Below are 19,510 nucleotides of genomic sequence, written 5' to 3'. Positions count from 1 at the left end.
GAGCCCATAGTTCTTACGTAGCCTTTCAAGTTTTAGGCGTTGTAATTCTGGGATAGTGTTTAAGTGTTAAGAGCTCAAGAGGAACTGATCTACAGACAAAAACATGTCTAAGGAAGCTGGTAGGAAAATATGAATGAGTATCACTTCTCTGTCTTTCACCCCAAAGATATTAATTGAGATTGTTCTAAATTTAATTGACTATGCAGCTTTACAGTAGCCATAAGATTTATGGGTTGCATGAAGTTGTTGTGGCAGACTGTTATACTCAGGCAGAAGTTGGTTTTCCTTATTTTATCTGGCTCTTCTGTTTGAAGCTGTTGCCTTTTGTTGGAATTGGGGTATTAATTGCAGTGGTTTCCTCTGCTCTTCTCAGAGCCAACACTTTGGTCCTTAATGTGTGTTTTTCTCTTGTTTTTTTTCTTGACAAGAGTTGTACACATGGCTGCCATGATAATTTAGCTAGATATTCTTTTTAAAAATGTTAGCAGTCTGTGGAGGGAAGGCAGTAGGAAATGAGGTTTTTGGGAGGAGGATTAATTGAAGAGTGCCTTCTCCCTTTCTTTTAATTTCTCTTAAGATTGTTAAAGCTGTTATCGCAGTTTTCCATGTTGGAATTTTTAATTAGTTGTATGACTTTGGGATTTATACGTAGATTTAGGCTGAAGTGCTCAGCCTATGCTGAGTTGTCACATATAAAAACAGATGTGCAGTCAAATCTTCAAAGCTGTTCTGCAAAATTGGAGGTATTTAGAACTGGATGAGTCAGGTTGAGATAATGGTTTACAGTATACAGTTTTATTTCTATTAATTATTCAGTAATGGTGTTTTTCCTGCTTTTGTTTTTGAGGACTGCTTTGCTACATCTGGCCATTAACCTTTCCTTGCTAGGACTGCATGTCAAGGAAGCAAGAAAAATACATCCTAGTTTGTAAGCAGAAGTGTGAGGCTGGGAGGCCTGTGCACTAGGAAAACAAATTTGAATAACACCCCATAAGGAGACTAAGCATGAATCCCCTCTGCTACAGAATCTGTACCTCCTACATTTCCCTCCAAAATGAGAAGCCAGATGCTCAACTGATAAATATGAAGTAGAATAGGAAAGAATTAGAAAATGCCAAAGGTTTTGCCTTTGAAGTGAGGAATTTTAAAACTGATCTTAGTTGAGAATTAAACACACACATTCTTGGAACAGTTACAAATTACATTTGTCTGACAAATCTAATCTTGCTCGGCAATGTCTGAAGAAGATAAGCTTTGAGAAATGTGACAGAAGTAACTGCTTCAGTGAGGGTGATTTTGCCAACTCTTGAACATTTGTCTAAGAAGACAGACTCACTTAGGCTAAATTTTCTTTGACTCATAAGCACATGCAGTAAATGGAAAATGTAAAAGGTCCAATTTCAACTTGGGAGGAAGGAATATTTCAGCAGTTGTTTCCCCCCACCCCTCCCCACTCTGTATCACAACTTAATCACTTAATCACCTGGTCAGTGCAGCATCTTCCATTCTGTGGGTGGCTCCAAAGCTGTTCCATCTAGTGGAAGGTGCTTTGGGCATGCCATGGATAACGTGCTCAGTAGTAGTAGTACATAAGCTGTTCAGTTCACGTCAAAGTACTCCTTCGTAACTAGTGCAACGGAAAATTTCAAAGCAAGAGTTCAGCTGTATAGCTTCTCGGTGCCAGGGATTCTCTAATACTTCAAAGTTGTAAATGTGAGGCTAGATAGTTTACATGATAGTGATTTGTGACTGTTGACATATCCTCTATTCAAGCTGTGTGCTATTCATGTTTGTGTTTGTTTTTAAAGGGGAATGTTTAAAAATGGATAAATATTACTTTTGTCTGGTCAGAGATTTAGAGGGGAAAAACAATACTTATAAAGGAGGTTTTGTTTTTCGACACTGTTGAATCCTCTCTCTTCTTTCTTCCTAATAAGAAAAAACCCCACCAAAATTCAACAGAAAAAGAAAGAAAACCCAACTGTGGTTGTTGCAGTGAAGCCAAACTGAAATCTATAAGTGACCATGGGAGGTGTACAGTATGATTGCATTCAGTCTGTGTCTCCTGTTCCCACCTCTGAAAAGCGTAATAATTTCTGGTATCTGTGAAGCAAAAGATGGTTTACAAATAAAGGCTTTTGGACTTTACAGTTAAAAATATATTTCAATATGTGCATATAATATATATGTAAATACATATTTTTATCTGCTGCAGCTCTTATTTCTTTGATACTCTTCTATTGCATAACTTTCTTAATCAGAAAATAAATACTCGTTATAAATACATCTTTGTGTTTTCTCAGAAGTACAGTGTTGCAGTTTGTGTAATGGTAAGCTACAGGAAAAGTACTGCTAGAAGGTTATTAAACCTGTAAGTGAAACATGTCTTACCTCACTTGTGTCCCAAGTCCAGTTTTGCTGTTTGTGTATGTGTATTTACATTTACACTATATATGTTTGAGCGTATGAAGTTATGTATGTATGCATATGTGTGTATACACACGCACATCTAGATGAAGGATTATGTATTTGGACACTGTGGTTTGACTAGAAGTTGAGTTTTAACTCACCTGTTAAATTACATAGTGGGGGACTGGGAAGCATGATGGAGAGACAAAATCACAACGGAATGGACTAGTGGTAGCCTATAAGAAGCAAGATGAATAAGAGTGGGCTTTCTTAGCCATTTAGCATCCTAGCAAAATGCTATTTGTAAAATAGAAAAATACAGAAAATTAATTGCATAAAATATTATTAAGATGGAAGTAATGGAAATGAGAGAAAAGTGGAAGACAAAGAGGCTTACGTAAATGATCTTTCTAGAATATCTGTTACTTTCAGTGACCATGACAAAGCCACTGGCAATGGAAAGCATGGTATAGTATGAGAATTTGAATAAATCATGTTTTTATTTTGTTGACGGTGCAGTTTCTCATACTAGGTACAGGACTTTTCTGCCAATTGTGATTTGTTAATCCCATCTGGAATTCTGTACAGCAAACTTCCATTGTACAACAGTGTAGGAAATACTGGAATTGCACAGTAAGCAACAGGACTATATTTAAGAAATTCTGCAGTTACCCACTAGTCAAATGTAAGGTATGAAAGACGTATGTCCAATAGACAGCAAAAACATGTACTTGTTACATTTTGCTTAGTTACTGCATTAAGTGTTCTGGTTGTAGTTACGTATTTGCAGATTGTTAACATAATTAGAGCTGTCTAGTTGAATTGTTAAGCAACTAAACTTTTCAACAAATAAGTAAATACTAGCTTGGTGGTTTTGAGTTAGTTTCCAGTTCCCATGCTTAGAGTTAAACCTCAAAATTGTCTTCTTCCACAAACATTTGCAGACAGGATAAAAAAAAAAAAACCCCAAAACAAATGGGTGATTTTATTAAAGCACATTTCTATTAAAATCTTTGTATGAGTGGATAAAGCTCATTCTTGCAAAACTAACATTCTCTTTTCAGTACAAATCATGGACTATTAAGTAGAGGTATTAAAATTTTATGAAACATGGCTTCCTGCTGTGTTGGTTCAAAAAAACAAACCCTCATTTCAAAAATCAAAGTGTATCAGCCATCAGTCATCTCTGAGCAGGATGAGGCCTATCTAGTGTTTATTTAAGCAATACATAAAATCTAGTAAGGAAATGATCTCCAGTGGAAGTAGAGTGACACTGTTTTCTTAAATATTTTCATTATAGTTTCCGGTACTTGGGCAGCTTGAAAGCCGTGTAGTATTGAATGTTACTACATGTTAGATATTAATGTGTTTTACGTTACCTTGTAGCATAAGTGTCATCGTCAGAGTAATAAATAATTTAGAAAAATTGTGAAACACTTCATGCTTCAGAGATTTTTTTCAATGTATTTTAGTGGCATAGCAAAATAAAAATGTTAGAATTGTTTACAGGAATACTGTACGTAAAAAGTATTTCTTCAAAAGCATTATTCTAAAAGCTTTTTATGACAGTCCCGTTCTCTGAGATGTCTCAAATACAAAAAAGGAAGAAAACTAGGATTGATGCTGAATCTTAGTATGATACTAGTATGATATCGGGACATTTTAAGGTTTTTCCTCGCAGTGTGTACTTGAACTTGTCACAGGTGCTGCAAAAGTGTCACTGATCGATAGCCTCAGTTTTTTTCCTGGTTCCTAAAAACATGTATGATACCTAGTGACACATTTACCTGCTAGTGGTATCTTAATCTGTAGGAAGACCCATACATAGCATTAGTCTCTGGTATTCCACTTTACCCTTTCAGTATAGAATTATTGACATTATGAGTCTCTCAGTATCACTGACACCAAATGCATAAAAAAAAAAAAAAGAGCATTTGAGTGCTTTTATGCTAAAAAAAAAAAAAAAGTTCTTTTTACTTGCCTTTTGCCTCTTACATTTATAAAAATCCTTTCCCTGTGGCTGGAAAACTTGGAAATGAATCTATGATACGTCTACTTCTAATGCAAGTTGTTATCCTCTTGAAATCACGCAATGTTTTTCCTGGTGGCTGTCACTGTTACCCAAAGATAACGCCCAGGTGCCTTCTTTTTTCTGGGGGCGTTTTCAGAAGGCCTTGCTTTGCAGTGTGAGGTAGTGTTTAAATTCATCCAAGTCAAGAAATCAACCTGCCATTTTGAGGTTAAAAAAAAAAATAATTCCAGGCACATGTGTGTCAGTATGAATTATAGATGATAGATCTGAAAAACAATTGAGAGGTATCCTTTATTTATATGATAACTTCAATTTACAGGATGGGTTTTCAAATGTATTCTTGTGGTGGTGGTGGCAGTCATAGTTCTCAGCTACACAGGTGCATGAAAGAAAGCGTTGAACTACTTAGGAAATGTATGTGGTTTTGCTGCGATATGACTTCTAGAGTTGCAGAATTTTTAATCTAGATTTAAAAGATGCTTTTTAAACATATGCTTTCTCAGAGACAAAATAGCCTTTGGAACTCCTCTGGAATTTGTAGCAAATCTACAGGTGAGCAATGAACATGCGTAAGAATATTAATGTGTAAATGATCTGCACCTACTTACTGACTGCATTTGTTCTCCACAGTTTTTAAGTATGCATTTTTGCAAGGCAACTGGCATGAGATACACATGCATAATAAAGCTGGATTTTTGTCTCTTTTCCAGAGGGTTCGCAGAATTCAGTTTCAGCTTCTAATGAGATCCAGCAGAACCAGCCACAGGCACTACACTATGCACTAGCCAATGCTCAGCAGGTTCAGATCCACCAAATAGGAGAAGATGGACAAGTCCAAGTAGTATGTACTCAACTTTTTCTAAATTATTCCATTTAAACAATCTAGATTATTGCAAACTTTGCTTCAGTTGAAATTTAATTTTTTATTTTCAAAAAGTGACGTATCACCACTTCTTAAGCATGATTTTCAGAAAATAAACATTGAAGGTTTATGAAAAAATTTTTAATTTAGCAAAAATCTTCATGCAGGATTTGCTCACACAGTTGTTGCAAATAAATGCACATTCATTACTGTATATAGAACTGACTAGTCTCTACCTGGCTGTTTGCTTGCACTTGCCATTATAATAATAGCAGACCTACTAAGCATATGATTTACACTTCAGGGGTAGTTCTAACTATGACTTTCAAAACAAGAATGCATTTGTTTGTTTATTTTCATTTAAAAACCCCTGGTTTCTCAGGCATTTTTGAACATCTGTTAGCTGAATCCTTTACATGTGTATTCATTTAGATACATGTATATAAGTAAAAGTTATAAATATTGACATTTTTTAAGCCTGAGACCCATACCATAACTTAGGCCATGATTATTTTTGTATGTGGTTTTAGTGTACTCTGAAAAACCTTACCTTGGCTGTACCTCCTGTGTGCCACAGTTTGACTGTAAGGATTGTTTTAAATTCAAATTTTACAAAAAGTAGAAGAAAATAATGAAATAATGGATTGTGTGGCATTTCTGACGTGCGGCATTCAGAAATAGTGAATTGTATCTGCACACTCATTCTTTTGTGGTAGAAACCTGAGAATTTGATGTGTGAAATCTGTTTGCCATTAGTCTTCAAAAACTTCAGGCTTTGCAGGTTTTGAAGGTACCAAGAAGTTTGAGTATGGGCCAGCACTCAACTGTGCCAGGCAATGTCCAAGCACAGAATGGAAAAAAATGTGTACAGACATATATGTACCCATTCTGCATGATGATCACGTAAGCCCACTTTCCTTAGAAACCAGGCTAAAGAAACAGGTGGAAATGGGCAAATAAACAAGAATTCTTGAGAGATATTAGTCAACAATATAAACTGTAGTACCCAGTGGTCTGGCTTTTGCAAAGGTTTTAGTCAACGCCATTACAAAGAAGAGTCTGAAGTAGGATAATGAAGCATCTTTGGTAGATATTTATAGTATTCTCTCCCCAGGTAAGAGAGGCAGTGCATGAGAGAAGGAGCAAATGTGCTCAACTGAATAATTTACACACGAAGAATGAAAACACAGGGAATACTCAAGTCTGGTCGGTGTGGAAATGGTGAAGTTGCTCAGAAATATGATGAAGAAAAAAAGGCTATAAAGGACAGATGCTTTTGGAATGTTATCAAAAAAGACATGTCTGTAAGACCTGGTGAAGGTTTACCACAGTACCAGTAGAAGAATTAGAGAAAAGCGTCATGGAAATGGCAGGGGGGGAAATTTAAAGATGTGCGGCACAGTGTTGAAGACAACTGGCAGAGCTGTAAGCATTGCTTAAAAGGAGGACTTAAATATTAGCCGGAATATTTTTTAAGGAGTACATGGCGGTGGAAGGGGTTTGAGATGAAAATGATTGAGAGGACCTCCAGACAGCAGCTGTAAGAGTTGTGGAGAGGAAATTGCAGTAGAGAGCACATTCTTCCAAAGTGAAAAAGGTTGCTTATAAAGTAAGAGAGAAGAAAGAGCTGGAGCATGGGTGTAAGGGATGCTGGGAACCATTAGCTGTGAGATTCAGATAGGGTCGGAAAGTCTGGGCCACCTCTTTTGTTTTCCCAAAGGCCTCGCCCTTTCCTGTTATGTACCTGGATACCATATGACTTAAATAGAAGTTGAGGTGCTAATCCTGGAGAGTGATTGCTTAATGGAACTAGATCCTAAATGCTTTGAGTTACTATCCTCAAACATGGATGAGGACTAAAGAGAAGTGCAATAAATTAACCTGCAAACTTTTTTCCCCTCCTGTCAGTTGAGAGCATCCTCATTGAAATAATGCTCTTTCTGCAGAAACAGGGTGCAAAGGTTCCATTTCGCCTTCACTTTTTCCATAACCTTACAGTATTGTTGTGTGAATTTTTTTGTCTCTTGGTTTCCCTATATGTTTTAAAGAGCATATCTTCTTAACTGCTGTATGGATCTTTTTATGAGATTTAATTGATGACTGAGAAGTATTTTTCAAGTCTTGAAAGACAAAGTAGAAGGGAGAATTATATGAAATACATGGCTATAATAGACAAAATGGTTATGCTTATAGATGTAAGTGATGAAACTTTGCCTCATTAAAAGATCTGAACCTGTCAACTATCCTTTAAATTGATTGTGAAATCCGGGAAAAATCCACTATGACCCACAACCACTCTCTAAATGTTGTCATAATTTATCAAACACGTAGAGGGGTCCTAGGTTGAAACAGATGAAGATGATATTGCTTTTTCAGTTCTAGGGAATGATACATGTAGATCAGGCTAAGAGTCATTAGTAAGGCAGTAGTTATTCATACTATATATGTTTTAAAAAAATCAGTATTGAGTTGAATTTGTGAACAAACTAAAAGGACTGTCCTTAAAGGCCAGCCATGTATCTGCAAAAGATGAGTGAGCAGTTCTTTTTTGGAATGCTGCATGATACAAAGGTGAATAATGTCACCTTCTCCCCCCTCCCTTTAGTCAGAAAGGATTGCTTATATTTGAAAACGCTATAAATGGATCTTTTAAATGTTCAGTGCTTTTTCCTGGGAGCCCTGAGAGCTTGATGTTAAGGAGGGAAAGTGATTCTAATCTCAACATGGACTGGGCTATGCTCTAATTTTATATACAGTCCCCATTGTCAGAGTGATACTTTCAGTATGTTTTTTCCCCCCTATAAATAGACAGTTTCCTTCCAAAGGAAATGAAACTGTTTGAAATAGAGGGATCTGTGTTTCTTTGAAAATCACATGCAATTGTTCTTGTGTTATAAAATAAGAAGAGCCTTTGACAGAATTCCAAATAATTATCTTTAATCTCTGTCTCATGCAGGCATATTAAAATGAACACAAAGCCTTATAAACCCTGAAGTAGGTTATTTAGAATCCAATCTCCCTTCAGGTAAATCACAGTAGCAAAGACTTTGCTGGGCTAGTCAGGATGCACAAGGAATTCCGTCCACTCTCTTATCCATGTTTTGATCAAATGGTAGGCTTGATACCATTCTGAAGTAGTGGGTATGGTCAGCAATACAAAGTATTAACATTATTAAAACTGTTAGGGCAGATTCTCCACTAACATAAAGCAGTGTAACTGCATTCAAATTATTAACTTCGTGCCAATTTATAGCAGCTTGAGAGATAGTCTTTAGCACGGTACTGTACTTCTCCATAACTATGCAAGTGTACAAAGATACATGGATACTTACAGATACCTTTTAAAACCTCGCTCTTGGTGAGAGTTAGTCTTGGTGTATCTGTTTTAAGAACTGAGTTTCCAAGGTCTTTAAATGGGATTAATGTTTCAGGCACAATGCTCATCTACCAAAGCAAGTTAGTCCCATGCTTTGTGTATCAGTCAAAAATGCAGATACTTTGTCTATAGAGAAATGCACTACATAAATGTTATTTATTATGATGCCTATTTTCCTTCCTCTTATGTGAAAATGAACCATTCTCTCTTCAAAGTCACTCTGCTTATACTTTGCATAAAAAGATGGGGAAATAAGGTTACACTTTATTTTTTTTTTTAAGGCTATCTTTGATGGTTTTCATTGAATAAGCATTTTGCTTCCATACGTTAAGCTGTATTGAATCCAAGGTAATAGCTTCTTCCTCTAGTTATGATTTTCTTCTGATGCTCCTTGGTGTTTTCTTTTGTTGCGGATCCCACAGGGCCATCTCCACATAGCCCAGGTTCCTCAAGGCGAGCAAGTCCAAATCACGCAGGACAGTGAGGTAAGTCAAAAGTTTGGGTGCCCATGGAGCAGGCGTTGGTCAGAACTTAGGGCCCTGATTCTACAACCATACCTCTGAGATCTGTTACAATACGCTACGGAGACCAGCTGGGGTAGAAGTGAGAGCATGTTGTGGAGCTGGGATGAAATGTGCTTTATGGCCATTTCTTTTTGTTTGGTTGGGGTTTTTTTGTTGTTGTTGTTGTTTTGGGGTTTTTTTTGGTTTTTTTGTTTGTTTTTTTTTCCCCTCGACCAGCCAAGACAGCTCTCTGTGTGTGTTACACCAATGATTGTTGTGTATGGCTGATGGTCTTTGCTGGAAATTTAGTACTTACAGAGTATTATAGGAAGCCAGCTTAGGTGCTTGCACTGCCATTGAGAAAGGAAATTATTTTAGTTAGGTTTATGAACTAAACGTGTTCAGAATCCTCAGTGTCTTTAATTGTGGGAACTGTTGAACAGGAGTTGGAGAAACCTCCAGACGCCATCTAGTAAAGATATGAGGACGAGGGGTAATGGATTTAAACTGAAAGAGGGTAGGTTTAGATTAGATACTAGGAAAAAATTCTTTACTGTGAGGGTGGTGAGGCACTGGAACAGGTTGCCCAGGGAAGCTGTGGATGCTCCATCCCTGGAAGTGTTCAAGGCCAGGTTGGATGGGGCTTTGAGCAACCTGGTCTAGTGGAAGGTGTCCCTGCCCAAGGCAGGGGGGGTGGAACTAGGTGACCTTTAAGCTCCCTTCCAGCCCAGTCCATTCTATGATATACTGCAGAATGAAGTGAATTTACCTTCGTTACTGATCAAGTAATCTGGCACTGCAGTATTTACACTTTATAATTTTTTCCATAAAAATAGTACATTAGAATGGAAATGGATAAATCCAGTACTGAACCCTTCATTTTTGACTTTTTTTTTTTTACCCCCACTCAGGTAAAACAGCTGTTAAAGCCAGCTGAATTTACCTGGGAGAGAATGCTATTGTTATTTAAGAATGTATAGAGGCTTCTGACTGCTAAGACTGCTGTTAGATTTCTTGTGCAATTAGTTTATTTACATGAAGAAGCAATAGCAAAATAGAGAGGGGTTAAACATAAATGCAGACTACAATTTTAATCTGTATGATTTCCCTGTAGAGTTGTTTTTTACTCAACATTAAGCGTATCTGCCTGTGAGTTAGTTTAATCCGTTTCCAAAGTACCCTAAATCACATCTCATAAAACCACTTTTGGTGTGGAGGACTACTGTTAACACAGGGAGCTATTGTAGAATAAATATTATCATAAATATTATATAAATATTATCATTAAAGGCAGTCTCCTTTGAAGAGCTTGTCAGACCTAAAGAGAAATAAGAAAGGATCAAAATGGTCTGGGTCTAAAGGAATGCATAGTGTGCTACAATAAAACTGAAGCGGTTCTTGGGTAAAGAGCCACTGGAAAAATTATGATTCAGCACATATTAGTTGTAATTGATCCTGAGGTTCAAGCATGCCCCAGTGTCCATTAGCTTCATCTGAAGTTCCCGTATGTAAGACTTTTAAGGACTGCATTTGTCCGTGACAGATGAAAACATCTGGTTTTAAATTTATTACAATGTACACAGCTTCAAATAAAGGAAAGTGCTGCCAGTAAAAGAAAATGCAGAAAACACACAAATCAAAGAATTGGTATTTTTTCCTCAAAGAAATGTGCTATTTCACTGCAAGTCTCTGTGTTTGGGAAGCTGTTTTTTCTTAATCTAAGTGTACTTTTGAAAAGACACCTTTGAGCATATGAATAAAAGTTTCATTTTGTAAAGATACTGCTTTCCTTTTTAGACTTTGTAGGTACAGTTTCCTTTAAAATAGTTTACATTATTGAGATTTTTTTGTAATAGATGTAATTCCTGTAATAGAACTATGTTTGTCTTTGGAATTGAATTTTGATAAAATAAAAAAATGTGTTAGCACGGGCAGTAACACTATAGCAACAAATAGTAAAGAGCACTCCATACGTGTAAAAGTGTTACACTGCTAATTCTAGTTTAGTAAGGGTTTGACTTAAATTTGCAGTTTTATATAAATAAGGAAAAACAAAAATCTTACCTCAAAAGCAATACAAACAAACTTTGCATAAAATACTGTACATTCTAGAGTAACTTTCAAAAAGCAAAACATGCTGGTGCTGAAAAACCTTGCTTTTTAGTCTTTTTATCCTCTGTGGTTAAAGTGCTGACCATTGAATTGTAGCTGGATTGCCAAAATAACCCTCAGCAGAATTTCCTAAATTAATACATTTCCTTAATATTGAAGTTGTTTAATAATGAGATGAGAAAGAGGCCTTTTTCAGGACAGAGCAACTTTTTAAATTCCAAAGTTGTGTTTATTGTCAATGCTCTTATTTTACAGGGAAACCTGCAGATACATCAAGTTCACGTGGGTCAAGACGGGCAGGTAGGAACAGAACTGAGTTTTAAGCAGTATTTTACTTTGGTCTTTAAAATTAATGTTGCAATTGGAATGATCTCACATTATTAGTGGCTTTTTAAAGAGCAAAATCTGTTCTGGTTTTTCTGTTTAAATAAACAACTTGCAAAATGATAAAATGTAAGCTAAGTATTTTGTCTGTGGACTCAAAGAATTTGACTAAGCTTATTTCATTACTTGTGCAACATACTTTATCCTTGTGTTTTATACTTTCTCGTCTTTGGCCTCTTCACTTTTACATTTACTAACTGGATTGATTACATTGTGTGCAGTATGTTCTTTTCTGTTATCAACTGTCACTATGGCCAGATGTGGACTGCAGTCCATGCAAACCTAAGAACATTTATTGCTGAGGTTTAAGCAGCTATTTTTTCATTATATGGCTGTCTCGGGAGAAACAGATCTTTCACATCTGCTTTTGTTCTTTTTGATAAGATGGCTTTATTAGGTGCTTATGCATACATGAGGTAAGAAAAAGAAGCTTTTACTTTGAGTGATGAGTCAATAAGTGATTAAATTAGCAGAATTTCCATGTCAGGTGTCAGCAAAATTGCTAACATTTGATCTCAGACACACTTTACTAAATGTTGAGCTATATAGAAATATCCACAGCACAAAAATATTCCTGTAAGAAGCTTTCTAGCCAGGCCACTTGAATAAATGTGTTATGAATTTTTTTGTTCCTGTTGAATATTAATAAGTTGAGACATATGGCTAGAACTTGGATGCTGCCCTGAATTGAAAAGGCTCACATCCTGAAGGTGCTCGAACACAAAGGCCTTGAGAAACTACCGGTACTCTGAACTTTTGACCACATACAGTATTTGTGTGGGGAAGCAATCTAACTTGTATTTAAAAAACAAAAATACCCCCCCCCCCCCCCCCCCTTTAAGTGTTCTTTACTGAGACTTTAATCAGAAATACTTCTGCAGAAGTGAGATTAGGAAAGGGTGATTTTTTGGAGACGTGTCAGAACCTTTGTTGTAGTACTTACTGTTCTTTTTTTCCTTCTTTGTGAAATACTGCTGTCCAAATTGCATCTTCTTAAAAGACTGATGTTGGGTTGTGTTATGTCTCTCTGAGAGTGGCGTGTAGACTAAGTTAGTTTGTTTTTGTGGTTTGTTTTTTTTTAATTATAGCCCAGTCCCATTATTTTTCCCCTTTAAATATCTACTCATAACAAGTATTCTACAAATTGCATCTCTCTTTCTTAAATAGAACCAAAGAATGTAGTTTAAAACGTTTTTGTGAGTTCGTGCTGTTTTTAAGGGAAATGCTTGTATGACCGTATTTTCCTGACGCCCCATGTTAGGCAGGGAGAGGCGAGTCCTTTCATACAACAGTAGCATTCAGCCGTGTCTCATGCTAAAATAGTCACGGAGTAAAAAACTGTAAACTCTGTAGAGTAGTAAAAAATTTCGAAACTCTAAGTGCCCGTAAGTGGAGTCTTGCTGATCTTCTGAGCAGTTGCATTAGTACATGCAGAATAAGGCTACACTGGAAGAAAGGTATTCTAAAAGTATGTGTTTGTAAATGTGTGCATACATGTGTCTGTGCATATATGTGGATATGTGATATATGTTTGTTGAAGTGTGTGAGAGCACACACAAGATAGGGAAGAAAAGCATGATTTAATCTTTGTCGTTGTTGTTGAAATTAACATCAGCTTATCCATATAAATGCATCTGTACTATTACATCGTATATCACGTTTGGGATAATCTTGTTTCCGCCTAAGTGGTTGTCTCTGTACATGTCTATGTAGGAAATCAGTTTAGCATCCAATTTTGGGGTTTTTAACTAACTGTACTCTGGGCCCTCCTTTTAAACTTTCCTTGAACACAAATGGTGAAGTGCTGGGTTTTTTTTTTTTCTTCATGCATTCAGCTGCATTTTGGTGCAAAAGAGTAACTGCTGTCTCTTGAGCATCAACAGCCAGGCGTTGTCACACTTCAGCGGCTATCTGTGCAAATTCACAGGAACCCTGAAGCTCCTCTGAAAGTATTTGCTGCTTAACTTTTTCCCAGTGGGCCAAAAAATAGGAGCAAGCAAATATTTAGGGGATTTTTATCTCCATTCTGTGTTAGATATTGAAACCTTCATCAGCAGTTTAAGCCATGTGGGCCTATTTTGCACTCAAGTGGATGAGTAGCACTCACATGATTCCTTGCAACAGCTCCGTGTGTGTTACGCGAGGGGGTAGAGGGGAGGTCTGTGGCTCCACTGGCTTCTGCTCATCAGCTGATCTGTGTTAAGTGACCATTTTTTGAACTATTAGCTCATAAAAATTGCAAAGGAAAATGAGTTAAACTAAACTGCGTTTGTGGTTTAAGAATGGAAGTTGAAACTAATACATTTTCCTTGGCACTTGTAGTGGGATAAGAGCACAAAAACCTGTCATATGATACGGTTCAGTGGTAATGTAAGTCATAACAATCCAGTAGCTTGCAATCATCTGTACATGACCTGTGATCAAAGAGACTTCTGTAGTTTTCCCACCTGTCCATTACTTTTCAGGAGAGTGGCTTTTTCTTCCATGTTTTGAACTCTAATGCCCGCTGCCAAGGGACAGTGAAGAATATTGATAAGGAAAGTGAATGATGTGGCATTTCTGTTACCGAATATTTTTAGCTGGCTAATATATACTTACTAATGGTACTAGATACTAGATCTTAGCTTGCCTACTAAATATTCCCTTTGAAAATTCATTTCATGCTGCTGTTTTCCACATCTTATTGTACACTTAACAGATGTCAGGTATTCTCTCTATTCAGGTGAGGTTTAGTACTGCCGCCTGATGCAGGCTTTCGCTCTGAATCACAAGTAAAAGGTTTACAAGAAGCTGGGACTGCAATGCATAAAGTTGGTAGCTTCGTATGAACTAAAACATAAAATGGCATAAGTCTACTTATCAGTATTTTATCAGTAAAATTTCCAAGGCGATACGTATGTTTTAAGCTTTGTAATACCAGTAATAAATACTAGCTTCTCTGCAGAATGCTGCCAGTTGTTTATTTTAACTTTTTTCCGCCCTCTTGAATTGTCTGTCCTGGTAGTTGCACTGAATTTAGATCTTGTTTTTCTGGCACCATTGTTCGTGGAACTAATGAAATCATGCCAAAAAGAATGCTGTCTACCTACACATGTGTTCTATTAGCTGAAAGTTTCATATTTCAGTGCACGTTTAATAAAAATACCAAACTGCAAAAATAATTAGACTTCATATTAACTAACACTTGAAGCCTTGGACCAGTGGGAATCTTTTTGGACTTTGCATTTTATACTTTTGAATTACCAGAAGTTTTCTAACTTGTTTCTCTCTTTCCTCTGATTACCTGCTCTCCTTTCTCCCTAACTCCATCCTTTTCTTCCTTGAGCTTCAGTGTTCTGCATCCCAGGAGGTGTTCAGTGTGTGTCCTGCACAAGCTGACGTAGTGCCAGTGTTCAGAAATATACTTGCGGTGTAAAGAGGCAGAACAAGAGAATTTCAGTAGTTTGCCATTCCTTGATTCTGCATTTTAGACACGCCATTTTGTACACCCTCACAGCCAGTTTCTCCAATTTAGAAATTAATTAAAATGACACCAGGCAAATGGTCTTCAACTAATAGCCTTAGTTCTTAAATTAAAAAGTTAATGCACTTTAAAATCTAAAGTATGATCATATGTATTCCTGGAGAGCTGACAATTTGTTCTGCTCAATGAATGAAAAATTAATAAGAGTAGCAGCATTTAATTCACTTAGTATCTGTAGGTAAGTTAGAAGCAGCTGGAGAATCCAGAACAAACAGCATGTATGATAGGTTTAGCAGAAAAAAAGCTAGCCAGTGTAAATTGCTTCTGTAGTATCAGTCGTCTTACTGTGTGCATATGAAATAAACATGCAGAATTGCTTCTGCTACATTACATTTTTCAAAAAAACCCCAAACTTGGCATCTTATACAGTTGTAGACACAGTCTCTTCCAGATAAATTTGTAATCAAAGTGGCGTGCTGGGACCCATCCATAACTGTTGAGTTACATATACGTAAAGAGAGAGGGGATCACATTAATAACACATTTTTCTGCTGCTTAATGAGGTATTTGTATGGAGCGGTGATTGCATTATCTTCTTCTGAACTTTTACTCTGACCTTGCTGCTATGAGCTTTATGGCAGCTCTGAGGTCTAGGGGAGTTCAGATACCGGGCTGTGGAGGTAGCTCACCCAGTGAGCTTTAGAAAAGCATCCTCATATGTGTAATGATCGTATGAGAGTACACGAATACGTGATCAGAAAAGATACGCTTGGAAAATTGCTGTAGTGATGGAGAAAATACAGCAGACTTCAGTGCTGCAAAGTAGCAGCTAGCTGCTGTTGGGTCTGAAAGGTTAGAATATAGATGTGTATGAGAAATAGATCAGTGAGAGTTTGTCTTTAATGTCCTCAGGAGGAGTATGAATCTGATGTCTCATTCAGATCTGTTTTCAATACACATAGTACACCCTGTAATACGGCTCAGAAGGAGATATGACCTCATCACCTATGTTTGAAACATCTGTCTGATTTCTGTACTCTGCTGTAGTCTGAAGTAAAGGGCAAGCTGTTAAATCTTAGAGGAATGGAAAAGGGGGAGAAATGCTTCCAAATGTTCAGGGGAAAAAAACCCCTATTCTAGTAATCCCACATAATATCCAGTGAATCTTTTCTGTGACTGGATCAAACTAAAATGAAAACAGGTTGGTTTGTAGAGGAAACCATTTACAAACCTATGGGACAGTCTTAAACCAACTCTTCTAACATCTATTTTTTGTATCCTTGTTTACCTCCCTGATCATTATTGAGATATTCACACCTTGCTTTTCAGTGAGGGCACCACACTTTTTTAAGGTCGGATTTAATCCACAACTTGAGCATGATTTTCAGTTATACAAACAAAAAATGTGTTGACATATTAACTTGGGCTTCTGCTCGCTTTTATCCATTTTGCAGATGTTGTTTTATTGGGAAACTGTTTAATATATTTTCTGAATATGCATTTTAATTGCCTTTACTCTAAGCCTTTGGAACAGATACTGCAGTTTCTATCAATATTAACAACTTCAATAATAACATATTATCCAAAACAGAGGAAAGTACCATCTTCCAGGGTTCTTAATTTTCCTATAGCGCATCTAATTGAAAAGTTCTAGATTTAAAAATACTAAAATTCTTTATTCAAGTTCCTCAGTCAAGAATTAATACAAGTAGGAGTTTTTTTCCTGTCCCTAATTTTTAAGCAGTAGAGGGCAGTAGTATTAAGATGATTGTCAGTTACTTTCTCAGCGAAAGCTTGAAGAAATGAGGAGGAAATTTGAAGTGCAAGAAATGTGCTGCTCCGACATCAACCTTGTAAACTGTCGTACCGTGGGGACAGAGACACATTCACAGCGTGAGTCTTTCTGCATGCATTGCTGACATAGGGTCTGTGTGTGCACGCGTGTGTGCGCTTGTGTGCAAATGAGAGAAAGGAAGACAACCTTAACTTCTGCCCCAGCTGCTGTAGTAGATTGAAAAGGCTTTCTCTTGTTTCAGCATATCTGCTTCGAATAATATGCACGGAGAAACAAACAGGATTGTTAGAAGAAAAACAACAAAATTAAAACCCCAATATAGTTCAGCTGGAACGTAAAAACTGCTCATATCATTTTTTAAAAAAAAAAAGATTATTTCAAATTGATACTTCCTCAATAATAGGTTGTACTAAAGTCTTGCAGGTCTGCTCTATTTTTAGGAGCAAAAAATGAAGAGAATAGTTTTGAAACAAAATGTGCTTTATGCAGATTTCACATAGAAGCACAATGTATTTATGGATAAAGTAAGATTGCTTAAAATACTTAAGTGTGAGCATTTTAATTACAAGATTTTTTTTTTTTTTGGTTGAACGTAGTCCTTTGTGCACATACACTCTTTAATTTGGCATTCCATAGAAGAGGTGTTCTCCGCTTTGACTGTTCCTCAAAGTAGATCATCAAAACCACTCACCATGCTTTTTAGTTTTGAAAACTTAGTTTGCTAGAGGAAGTAGTATTTTAACAAATTAAAATTGAGAAATTTAATTTTAAAGCAGTTAAGTGTATTAAAACTTAAAAATGTGTATGGATTAAAAAAAAAAGCTTGGGGAAAAATCCCTACTACTTAGGTGATCAGTAACATACAAAGTATCTCTAGAAAAATGAATACTATAAGAAAAAGAGTAACATATTTGTGTTAAGTGTGGGTAACTAAAAAAGTAGCTGTAATAAACTGTGTTAGGTGTAGTTTAACTGCAGAATTTAAAATGCTTTTGTAGGTTTGCACCTACTCTGTGATTGTAAACAGGGTAAGACGCTGTCCAGTAAGATAGCAACTGATCTCTAGTAGTCCCTGTTGTCATCGTTCTGTATAACATTCCTGAAACAAATCTGTGCAAATTGTTTACTCCAGGTTATTATATTTGATGATAGAACAACAGAATTCTTCTACCCCAATATGGGGAGACAGTACTCGGGGAAAATACAGTCCTTCAATGGCAGTCAACAAAACATAACAAAATAGGAAAAAAAAAACCACAGAAGGGGAACTGCTACTTAAGAGGTATTGATGGGAAAATGCATTCTCTGTATTTACAGAATGCAAAACTAATTCTGATATTTAATTGCAAATGCCATATTTTTTTTACTACGTAACATAATTTATCCACTTTTGGGGAGAATGATGAGTGATTTAGAAGCTCATTGAAAGTCAGCAGGCCTTGCTCTATAAATGAGTTAACATTTTTGAAAAACACCTATGTTGCAAATTCAGGGATTCTGTATTGTTTTGTTAAGACTTAAATACTAATGTAGTTATGGTGACAGGGCCATTTCTTTCCGTGTCTGTGCCGCTGAGTTGCGAGATCCTTCTGCCTTTCCGCTGTCTTGGAGAGCCTGAAAGTGAATGCACTTTTTTAAAACAATGAGAATATGTACTGGTTTTTTGTGTCGAATTTTACTTCTGTCCCTGTCAATAATGTAAAATTTCAGAGATGAGTTTTTGGATGAGGAAGTTCACTAATCAGTACAGAAAGCTGTAGCAGATATTGAAAAGTCACCATGACTGGAAAGTAGCTTCAATTTCTATCCTTACGGTTTTAAATTTCAAAATGTGTAAAATGTTTTCTTTGTTTTCTTTAAAGACTGGAAAACCTGAATATTTTGCTAGCACATTTTTTAATCTTCTGTTACTTAACAAGTGATTAATAGTTTTGGGGGTTTTTTTATTGTTTTTATATTTAAGGTGAAGAAAAAAGTCCTGAGTCTTTTTATTTTTTTAAATTATTTTGGTGAGAGTTTCACTGCATTAACCTGACCACATCCAGTAATTTTTGTCAGGTTTTTTTTATTCCTTAAAGATGTATTGTAACTCTTTTCTTAAACTACAATTTGTTTAAAAAGGGGTGGGAAGGGTGACCCTGGCAAATTTTGAGCAGTGTACAAAAAAGGATACCTAGTTGCTGCTATTTATACAAGTCTTCTCCTTCACCTTGTTGAGATTTGTTTTTTTTTCCATTGTGCTGTCTCCATCTTTTTACTCATTTACGGTGCGTGCTGCTGGGAAGGCAGTAAAAAAAAATCTTTTGTACCAGAGAGTCAGCGGTATCAGATCCCTGCAGACGTTATTGGGTCATAAGTTTCATTTACAAACTGGCTGCATTTAGTTTTCTTTCTGCACTATTTTGTGCCAGAAGATACTGCTTTGTTTTATGGAGAAAACCAGCTATGTCCATGTCTGATACATCACCAAGAACAGTATGCTGAACTGGGTCAAGAGGAAAAACTTTTTTCCAGCAGCATGGCCCACTCTCAAATGTAGTAATTGTTACACCTGACTGCCATCAGTACTTAAAC

General features: G+C 36.5%; 1 protein-coding gene across 4 annotated transcripts in view; it reads left to right on the top strand.

The window, feature by feature from the left end:
- BANP (BTG3 associated nuclear protein) overlaps positions 1-19,510 on the top strand; it is a 154,760-nt gene that overhangs the window by 75,077 nt on the left and 60,173 nt on the right. For 2 of the 4 annotated variants that reach the window (XM_052796045.1, XM_052796047.1), the window contains exons 9-11: positions 5,152-5,282; positions 9,093-9,164; positions 11,550-11,594. In XM_052796045.1, the coding sequence (XP_052652005.1) occupies positions 5,152-5,282; positions 9,093-9,164; positions 11,550-11,594 (248 nt within the window). Of the gene's footprint in view, positions 1-5,151; positions 5,283-6,417; positions 6,729-9,092; positions 9,165-11,549; positions 11,595-19,510 lie in introns of those variants that run through there. The other 2 variants (XR_008236525.1, XM_052796046.1) reach the window with 2 other exon arrangements.

This window comes from Harpia harpyja, chromosome 9 (assembly GCF_026419915.1).
Source record: "Harpia harpyja isolate bHarHar1 chromosome 9, bHarHar1 primary haplotype, whole genome shotgun sequence".
Classification (NCBI taxonomy): Eukaryota; Metazoa; Chordata; class Aves; order Accipitriformes; family Accipitridae; genus Harpia; species Harpia harpyja.
The sequence above is the reverse complement of the archived record's forward strand: the minus strand, read 5'-3'. Positions and strand labels throughout refer to the sequence as shown.